This window comes from Eucyclogobius newberryi, unplaced genomic scaffold (assembly GCF_026437365.1).
Source record: "Eucyclogobius newberryi isolate DKJ021-1_F unplaced genomic scaffold, fEucNew1.0.hap1 SCAF_9, whole genome shotgun sequence".
Taxonomy (NCBI): Eukaryota; Metazoa; Chordata; class Actinopteri; order Gobiiformes; family Gobiidae; genus Eucyclogobius; species Eucyclogobius newberryi.
In genome coordinates this window covers 23,075,843-23,086,477 of record NW_027316532.1, presented here as the reverse complement: position 1 = coordinate 23,086,477, position 10,635 = coordinate 23,075,843, and the positions used below count along the sequence as shown (strand labels likewise).

General features: G+C 45.9%; 1 protein-coding gene across 1 annotated transcript in view; it reads left to right on the top strand.

Moving 5' to 3' along the window:
• Nucleotides 1-10,635, top strand: part of raver2 (ribonucleoprotein, PTB-binding 2) — a 146,484-nt gene that overhangs the window by 115,986 nt on the left and 19,863 nt on the right. The window contains exons 7-8 of the mRNA XM_072437853.1: nucleotides 5,749-5,831; nucleotides 8,236-8,334. Of these exons, the coding sequence (XP_072293954.1) occupies nucleotides 5,749-5,831; nucleotides 8,236-8,334 (182 nt within the window). The remainder of the gene's footprint in view (nucleotides 1-5,748; nucleotides 5,832-8,235; nucleotides 8,335-10,635) is intronic.

The window sequence follows — 10,635 nt, the reverse complement described above, 5'->3', positions numbered from 1 at the left end:
GTAGTAGTTGGCGTAGTTGTAGTAGTTGTAGTAGTAGTTGTAGTAGTTGGCGTAGTTGTAGTAGTTGTAGTAGTTGTAGTAGTTGTAGTAGTTGTAGTAGTTGTAGTTGTTGTAGTTGTTGTAGTTGTTGTAGTAGTTGTAGTTGTAGTAGTTGTCGTAGTTGTAGTAGTAGTTGTAGTAGTTGTCGTAGTTGTAGTAGTTGTAGTAGTTGTAGTAGTTGTAGTAGTTGTAGTAGTTGTCGTAGTTGTAGTTGTTGTAGTAGTTGTAGTAGTTGTCGTAGTTGTAGTAGTTGTCGTAGTTGTAGTTGTTGTAGTAGTTGTAGTAGTTGTAGTAGTAGTTGTAGTAGTTGTAGTAGTTGTGGTAGTTGTGGTAGTTGTAGTAGTTGTAGTAGTTGTGGTAGTTGTCGTAGTTGTCGTAGTTGTAGTAGTAGTTGTAGTAGTTGTAGTAGTTGTAGTAGTTGTCGTAGTTGTAGTTGTTGTAGTAGTTGTAGTAGTTGTAGTAGTAGTTGTAGTAGTTGTAGTAGTTGTAGTAGTTGTTGTAGTAGTAGTTGTAGTAGTTGTAGTAGTTGTGGTAGTTGTGGTAGTTGTCGTAGTTGTAGAAGTTGTAGTAGTAGTTGTAGTAGTTGTGGTAGTTGTGGTAGTTGTAGTAGTTGTAGTAGTTGTAGTAGTTGTAGTAGTTGTAGTAGTAGTTGTAGTAGTTGTAGTAGTTGTAGTAGTTGTAGTAGTAGTTGTAGTAGTTGTAGTAGTTGTAGTAGTTGTGGTCTTCTTTCGTCATCTGTCTTTGTTCTGGCGTGTGCTCTTGTGGGACCATGACAGTCGACAGTGGTGGTCAGAGGAGGAACGCCTGGACTAGAAGTCTAGTTATTTCCTTCAGTTTCACTTCATGCACTCTGACAGGGGCACTGCAGGTCTCCTTTGGCCAGAGGTTTGGGGGCGCCATGGCGACCTGGTACCGTCTGCTCGCACTTTGCAGGATACACCTTTTTGTCGACTCGGTCCAGTCTCTTCTGCAGTAAATCTGTCAGAGATAAACAGGAAGTCGAGTCCTTGTTCTCACCTCATTCTGAGCTGATCATCACTGGGTTCAGAAGAGAATCTTTTAGAGAACTCATCCATCGTAATGTTTCTTTTCCAAGCACGATGAGACCGTTTCAACACTGTTTTACTGTGTCATCAACTCCTCCACGTGTAATAGAGGAATCTGTAATAAAATGTGCTTCAGGCTGTGCTGTTGTACAGAACAGGAGCAATTAGAGATTTGTAAAGACCGGTTTAGAATACTTAAAGGTGCACTATGTAGTTTTGTAATATGTCCTACAGTATGGCATTAAACTTATATTATCCATACTTGTTCACATTGAGGGTAAATATACGCGTTAGCGTTAAGAACAGAAGAAGGATAAGTCTTTGTAACTGTAATGTAGCTGTCCATTACATACATTACTACAAGAATAAAAGGAAAGTCAAGGTTTTAAAGGATTTATTGAGAGTTTAGTTTGTGAGGCTGCCTGCAACAAAAGAGAACATGAATGTAATTATCCGTGTAACAAAATTGAAACGTGAATTTACCTCATGGTTAGCACTAGATCATATAGGGAATCGGGACGGAAGTTGCTAAATCCAAGATGGCCGCGACAACATGGCGGCGATCAAGACCGGTCCCGCTGTTACAGCTCAGGGAATAATTTTCTCTCTTGGGTCTGGGCTAACCCTAACCTCTAACCCTAACCCCTAACCCCTAACCCCTAACCCCTAACTCAAACCCCTAACCCCTAACCTCTAACCCTAACCCCTAACTCTAACTCTAACCCCTAACTCTAACTCTAACCCCTAACTCTAACCCCTAACCCTAACCACTAACTCTAACCCCTAACTCTAATCCCTAACCCCTAACTCTAACCCCTAACTCCTAACCCCTAACCCTAACTCTAACCACTAACTCTAATCCCTAACCCCTAACTCCTAACCCCTAACTCTAACCCCTAACTCTAACCCCTAACTCTAACCCCTAACCCTAACCACTAACTCTAAACCCTAACTCTAACTCTAACCCGTAACTCCTAACCCCTAACCCTAACTCTAACCCCTAACTCTAACCCCTAACTCTAACCCCTAACCCTAACTCTGGTGAAGTCGCCCTGTCTCTAACCGCAAGTGATTTGGGCCGCCACGAGGGCCGCCGTATTGGACTATGTAACTTCCGGACCCATAACTTCCGTCCCGATTCAGACCATTTCCGTCCCGATTCCCTTTATGATCTAGTGCTGACCCTTACCTCATGTGTCTGCCATTTTAGGTAATACAATAACAACACCATGAAAAGTGACACAGTGCACCTTTAATGAACTACAAAGCCTATTCTCACTCCCAGCGTTGTCCCGCCGCAGTCTCACTTTGGTCTTGGCGTTTCCTCACAGACGCTGCAGTACAAAGCTCTTTTCTAATCACCAGGACCATCAGGTTGCACACTGGCCCCGTCTTTTCGCGCAATCACCTCGTCATTACGTGATGAATGGCTAATCAGGTATTAAAATGAAAGCTGGCGACATTAGCGGAACAAATGAGCAGAGGAAGAAGCCGGCGCGATGGAGGGCGGCGAGGCGGCGAGTAAAGAAGAGCGCGCACAATTAAAGTCTTAAAATAGGAGCTTGATTAAATGTTAAACTTTCTCTTTACCCTTTCCGGAAGCTAGCTTTTCTTAGCCGCGGTGGGGAGCTATATTTAGAAACGCACATGTAGAAACAACAGGGGGTGAAAGTGTGGCGGCAGTTTGACTCGTTTTCTTTCAAAGGCTCTGGATACAACCGTGAACTTTTTTTTTTTTTAATGAATTTTAAATGAGTGGAAATAATAGTTTTTTGGAGACAAGTTTCAGCTTTGGGTGTTTTATCGATCGTTGTATTTTTGGTGTGACCTGGAAGTGTGTCTGTCCAAAAAAAGACTGCAGCCCAGACTGTTCCTCCTCGGGCCAAAAACAAAAATTGATTGATGGTTTGGTAGAAAAATGATGTTTGTCTGGGTTTTTGCTGTGATCAGATATTTGTCTTGCTGTTGTGGCTGTTTACTCATATTTGCCAATTCTAAATAACACTAATAAATAACGGACCAAATCCACACATTCTCTCTACTTCCTTCTGTAGCTGCTTCATAATTATTCCTTGTGTTGAATACCATACCAACTATTCATCCATCCAGTTACTTAGTCAGTTAGTTAGTCAGTCAGTCAGTCAGTCAGTCAGTTAGTTAGTCAGTTAGTCAGTCAGTTAGTTAGTCAGTTAGTCAGTCAGTCAGTCAGTCAGTCAGTCAGTCAGTCAGTCAGTCAGTCAGTCAGTTAGTTAGTTAGTCAGTTAGTTAGTTAGTTAGTTGGTTAGTTGGTCAGTTAGTTAGTTAGTTGGTTAGTTGGTTAGTTGGTTAGTTAGTTAGTTAGTTAGTCAGTTAGTCAGTTAGTTAGTCAGTTAGTTTGTCAATTATTTTAACCTGGAATTTATTCAGGATAATTACAGTCACATAATGTTTTTCAAAACCTTTTTAAAAAATACAGCCACTTGAGCTTAATGCAATGACGACACACAGAGACTAACCTTAGACACACAGAGACTAACCTTAGACACACAGAGACTAACCTTAGACACACAGAGACTATGTGACATCTTAGATGTTGTTGCTAAATATCAGTCAATACTTAAAGAAAAAAAAAAGTTGGCCAACTTTGTCCATCCTTAAACGATACAATGATCAGAAAAGGGCTTTATAGACTTCTGGTTTGTCACTTAAAGTAGAGAACAAAAACAGGAGAAGTTTTCTCACACAAATGTTCCAATAATCTACAACATGCAGCAGTATTTGTAAAGTCTAGTGCACTTATTACACACTGAAGCATGTGAGACAACAGCTAAATCCATTTCTTTTGACGAAGTTTAAACAGAGGCTTAGCAGCTTTTGTAATGCGCCCAGTGTGAGATGGGATTTGATGTTTGTTCTCTGCAGAGGACGTTATACCTAATTACTGTCGTTGGGAGTCATTTTAACATCCATTATCGTCCCTGGTACAGAGGAGAGTGGAGCTTTGTTCCTCCTCTCATCCTGTTGGTGGATAAATACATCTGACAAGTAGAGATACAGTTCTGTCCCGATTCGATCTCGATGGGTCACAGTATCGATTTGGCTCTCATAGAAATAGAAATGAATGTCTGTGGTATTCAATGTATTCAACACCTATGATATTAACTTCAAACGTAACTTATATTTAATCAATATGTGAAGAATCGTGAGCGTTCTATGAGTTACAGCTCTGACATTTTAACCTGTGTTTTATACTTGATATGGGCTGCACTCTATCAGACCTTTCCATTTTGTGTATTTCATGATTTATTTTCCTCCTGACTGTCTCCTGTCTGTGTGTGAGTCTTAACAGATCGTTTTCTTGCTAAAACCTTTAAAACCTCTGAAAAGAAGAGTGCAAACGCGACAAACAAAGCCAAAAGCCATTCAAGAGCCTTTAGAAGCTCATCTTTTTCTATCAACGTAAAATAAAAAGATGAAGATAAAGCTCACCTCTGTTAAAATATAGCGGCTGTGAATCTCTGGATCACGTGCACGAATCGAGCTATTCAAATACCGTATTTTCTGGACTATAAGTCGCACTGGAGTATAAGTCGCACCAGCAAAAAATGCATAATAGAGAAGAAAAAAACATATATAAGTTGCACTGGAGTATGAGATGTGGTTGCAAGTGTGAAAATAACAAATAATATTACATATAAGTCGCTCCGGAGTATAAGTATATAAGTATAAATATAAGTATAAGTCGCACCCCGGCCAAAACTATGAAAAAAGGTGCAACTTATAGTCTGGAAAATACGGTAGATATTAAATGTATTATATTAATTAAATAGAATACCGTTGCATCTCTGCTGACCAGCTTTATTCTTGTCAAGCTGTTGGTGAGACATGAAGCAGAATAATCTTGTTTCGATGATGGCAATTCCAAAATAAATACCTTAGAAAAACATTTAAAGAAGTTTAACGGACATTTTGCCAGTTTAACGTCTTCACTGTACCTATTATGGTTCCACCCCACAAGTCCGAAGGTTCACAAGTACGAACCCTAACCCTAACCCCTAACCCCTAACCCCTGACCCTAACCCATAACCCATAACCCCAACCCTAACCCCTAACCCCTAACCCCTAACCCCTAACCCCTGACCCTAACCCATAACCCATAACCCATAACCCCTAACCTAACCCCTAACCCATAACCCCTAACTTTAACCCCTAACCTTCGGACTAGTGAACCTTCGAACTTGTGGGCAGCCACCCCTATTACACACCGAAATATCTGTCAATGAATGTTGTTTAATTAATGTTGTTTAAAATGACTTAAATTCAGAATCATACCGTTTATTTGGTTGAGCTGTTCTCTCTCCACTTTCCCGATTTTAAGTCATTATTGATGTTGTGTACATAATAAGCCTATTTTTAAAAAAAATTCCCCTTATAACCTACTTTCAGTTTTTCCTATGGCAGATTTTAATCGTTTTTCTTTTGTACTTTAGATAGATTGTTTTTTCATTGCTCAGTCTGAATCACCAAAACAAGTTCCTATGTTTGTGAATCCTGTTGACATTGGCGATGGCAATAAACCTTTTCTGACTCTGATGTTGCTTCTGAACATTTATGGTTTTGCCGAAACACTTTATCTTCTTCCTGTCGGCGATCAATGCTCTGATGTTGTTGTTGTGTTTTCCAGGAAAGTTCGCTCACCACAGCAGCCTGCCGTTCCTCAGACCTCCACTGACCGCTGCACTGCTCACGCTGGGAAAAGCCCACCAGGTGAGACCCCCTCCTCCAAAGGGGGATGACACAGTATGCAGTACAGTATGCAGTACAGTATGCAGTACAGTATGCAGGACAGTATGCAGTACAGTATGCAGGACAGTATGCAGGACAGTGTGCAGTACAGTATGCAGTACAGTATGCAGGACAGTATGCAGTACAGTATGCAGTACAGTATGCAGGACAGTATGCAGTACAGTATGCAGGACAGTATGCAGGACAGTGTGCAGTACAGTATGCAGTACAGTATGCAGGACAGTATGCAGTACAGTATGCAGGACAGTATGCAGGACAGTGTGCAGTACAGTATGCAGTACAGTATGCAGGACAGTGTGCAGTACAGTGTGCAGTACAGTGTGCAGTACAGTATGCAGGACAGTATGCAGGACAGTATGCAGTACAGTGTGCAGTACAGTATGCAGGACAGTATGCAGGACAGTATGCCGTACAGTATGCAGTACAGTATGCAGTACAGTGTGCAGTACAGTGTGCAGTACAGTATGCAGGACAGTATGCAGTACAGTATGCAGGACAGTATGCAGTACAGTATGCAGTACAGTATGCAGGACAGTATGCAGTACAGTATGCAGGACAGTATGCAGTACAGTGTGCAGTACAGTATGCAGGACAGTATGCAGGACAGTATGCAGGACAGTATGCAGTACAGTATGCAGGACAGTATGCCGTACAGTATGCAGTACAGTATGCAGGACAGTATGCAGTACAGTGTGCAGTACAGTATGCAGTACAGTATGCAGGACAGTATGCAGTACAGTATGCAGGACAGTATGCAGGACAGTGTGCCGTACAGTATGCCGTACAGTATGCAGTACAGTATGCAGTACAGTGTGCAGGACAGTGTGCAGTACAGTGTGCAGTACAGTATGCAGTACAGTATGCAGGACAGTATGCAGGACAGTATGCAGTACAGTATGCAGGACAGTATGCAGTACAGTGTGCAGTACAGTATGCAGTACAGTATGCAGTACAGTATGCAGGACAGTAGCCCGTACAGTAGCCCGTACAGTATGCAGGACAGTATGCAGTACAGTATGCAGTACAGTATGCAGTACAGTGTGCAGTACAGTATGCAGTACAGTATGCAGTACAGTATGCAGGACAGTATGCAGTACAGTATGCAGGACAGTATGCAGTACAGTATGCAGGACAGTAGCCCGTACAGTAGCCCGTACAGTATGCAGTACAGTATGCAGGACAGTATGCAGTACAGTATGCAGTACAGTATGCAGGACAGTATGTAGTACAGTATGCAGTACAGTATGCAGGACAGTATGCAGGACAGTATGCAGTACAGTATACAGTACAGTATGCAGGACAGTATGCAGGACAGTATGCAGGACAGTATGCAGTACAGTATACAGTACAGTATGCAGTACAGTATGCAGGACAGTATGCAGGACAGTATGCAGGACAGTATGCAGGATATACTGAAATGGCGTCGCGTAAAGTGGATTTAACTTGTAAAAGTGTTCGATGAGGTTAATTTGGTCTGCTGATTATGTATTTCCATCCATCCATTTTCCACCGCTTGTTCCCTTTCGGGGTCGCGGGTGACTGGAACCTATCCCAGTGACTTTGGGCCTTAGGCGGGGCACACCCTGGACAGTGGCCAACTCGTTGCAGGGCCAACACAGAGACATAGACATTACAGACAGTTCACTCTCACATTCATTCACTAGGGCCAATTTGAAAAGGTTATTTAGTTTTGTGTGTTTTTCATGCTGTATCGTGTTCAGAGTGGTCAGCTGATTTACACAGGTACGACAGGAAAAAACGGATCTAGAAAATCAAACTGTGAAACTGTTAAAAATAGACAGGCAGATCGACCAACATTCACAGGAAAAAAGCAAATGGATAAATGTCGCGGGTTCATACTCTATCCATGTTAAGAAATTATAATCCAAATATTGCATCTTTTGTGTGAGTAAAGGTCTTCACAAAAACCTTCAAATCAGGAATGAATTGTTTTCCTGAAACCCACGAATCGCGTATGAACTCTTTTATTTCCACGTTTTACCCTTAAAGCAACTCGACTCTCTACTGCCGTATTTTCCGGACTATAAGTTGCACAATTTTTCATAGTTTTGGCTGGGGTGCAACTTATACTTATATTTATACTTCTATACTTATACTCTTATACGTGATATTATTTGTTATTTTCACACTTGTAACCACATTTCATACTCCAATGCGACTTGTGTATGTTATTTTCTTCTTTATTATGCATTTTTTGGCTGGTGCGACTTATACTCCAGAAAATACGGTATTCAAAACAACTCTAAACACGATACATTTGCTCAATTCAGGCCCTTTAAACCATGCAGGTGTCCAGTTTGTGTCTAATTGCAGCGTTAACTCCGCCTCTCTTTTGGTTCCCCAGAACGCCATGATCGGTAACGGGCTGGTCCTCCAGAACCTCCTGCACATGCAGCTCGCCCAGCAGCAGCTGCTCCACATCAAAGACAAGCGCCTGAGCTCTGTACGTACCTCCACCTCCTCCACCTCCTGCCCAAATACGCCCTCGCACCCACTACCGTTTGCTTAGGTTAGCTCCTCCTCCACCTCCTGCCCAAACATGCCCCCACACCCGTTTGCTTAGGTTAGATCCTCCTCCACCTCCTCCACCTCCCGCCCAAACACGCCCTCGCACCCAAACCCGTTTGCTTAGGTTAGATCCTCCTCCACCTCTTCCACCTCCCGCCCAAACACGCCCTCGCACCCACACCCATTGCTTAGTTTAGATCCTTCTCCACCTCCTGCCCAAACATGGGCTCGCACCCACACCCGTTTGCATAGGTTAGCTCCTCCTCCACCTCCTGCTCAAAGACACGCCCTCGCACCCACACCCGTTTGCATTGGTTAGCTCCTCCTCCACCTCCTGCTCAAAGACACGCCCTCGCACCCACACCCGTTCATTTCCTCCAGCTCCTCCACCACCTCCTGCTCAAACACACGCCCTCGCACCCACACCCGTTCATTTCCTCCAGCTCCTCCACCACCTCCTGCTCAAACACACGCCCTCGCACCCACACCCGTTCATTTCCTCCAGCTCCTCCACCACCTCCTGCTCAAACACACGCCCTCGCACCCACACCCGTTCATTTCCTCCAGCTCCTCCACCACCTCCTGCTCAAACACACGCCCTCGCACCCACACCCGTTCATCTCCTCCAGCTCCTCCACCACCTCCTGCTCAAACACACGCCCTCGCACCCACACCCGTTCATCTCCTCCAGCTCCTCCACCACCTCCTGCTCAAACACACGCCCTCGCACCCACACCCGTTCATCTCCTCCAGCTCCTCCTCCACTTCCTGCTCAAACACACGTCCTCGCACCCACACCCGTTCATCTCCTCCAGCTCCTCCACCACCTCCTGCTCAAACACACGCCCTCGCACCCACACCCGTTCATCTCCTCCAGCTCCTCCTCCACCTCCTGCTCAAACACACGTCCTCGCACCCACACCCGTTCATCTCCTCCAGCTCCTCCTCCACCTCCTGCTCAAACACACGTCCTCGCACCCACACCCGTTCATCTCCTCCAGCTCCTCCTCCACCTCCTGCTCAAACACACGCCCTCGCACCCACACCCGTTCATCTCCTCCAGCTCCTCCTCCACCTCCTGCTCAAACACACGTCCTCGCACCCACACCCGTTCATCTCCTCCAGCTCCTCCTCCACCTCCTGCTCAAACACACGTCCTCGCACCCACACCCGTTCATCTCCTCCAGCTCCTCCACCACCTCCTGCTCAAACACACGCCCTCGCACCCACACCCGTTCATCTCCTCCAGCTCCTCCTCCACCTCCTGCTCAAACACACGTCCTCGCACCCACACCCGTTCATCTCCTCCAGCTCCTCCTCCACCTCCTGCTCAAACACACGTCCTCGCACCCACACCCGTTCATCTCCTCCAGCTCCTCCTCCACTTCCTGCTCAAACACACGTCCTCGCACCCACACCCGTTCATCTCCTCCAGCTCCTCCTCCACCTCCTGCTCAAACACACGTCCTCGCACCCACACCCGTTCATCTCCTCCAGCTCCTCCTCCACCTCCTGCTCAAACACACGTCCTCGCACCCACACCCGTTCATCTCCTCCAGCTCCTCCTCCACCTCCTGCTCAAACACACGTCCTCGCACCCACACCCGTTCATCTCCTCCAGCTCCTCCTCCACCTCCTGCTCAAAGACACGCCCTCGCACCCACACCCGTTCATTTCCTCCAGCTCCTCCACCACCTCCTGCTCAAACACACGCCCTCGCACCCACACCCGTTCATTTCCTCCAGCTCCTCCACCACCTCCTGCTCAAACACACGCCCTCGCACCCACACCCGTTCATTTCCTCCAGCTCCTCCACCACCTCCTGCTCAAACACACGCCCTCGCACCCACACCCGTTCATTTCCTCCAGCTCCTCCACCACCTCCTGCTCAAACACACGCCCTCGCACCCACACCCGTTCATCTCCTCCAGCTCCTCCACCACCTCCTGCTCAAACACACGCCCTCGCACCCACACCCGTTCATCTCCTCCAGCTCCTCCACCACCTCCTGCTCAAACACACGCCCTCGCACCCACACCCGTTCATCTCCTCCAGCTCCTCCTCCACTTCCTGCTCAAACACACGTCCTCGCACCCACACCCGTTCATCTCCTCCAGCTCCTCCACCACCTCCTGCTCAAACACACGCCCTCGCACCCACACCCGTTCATCTCCTCCAGCTCCTCCTCCACCTCCTGCTCAAACACACGTCCTCGCACCCACACCCGTTCATCTCC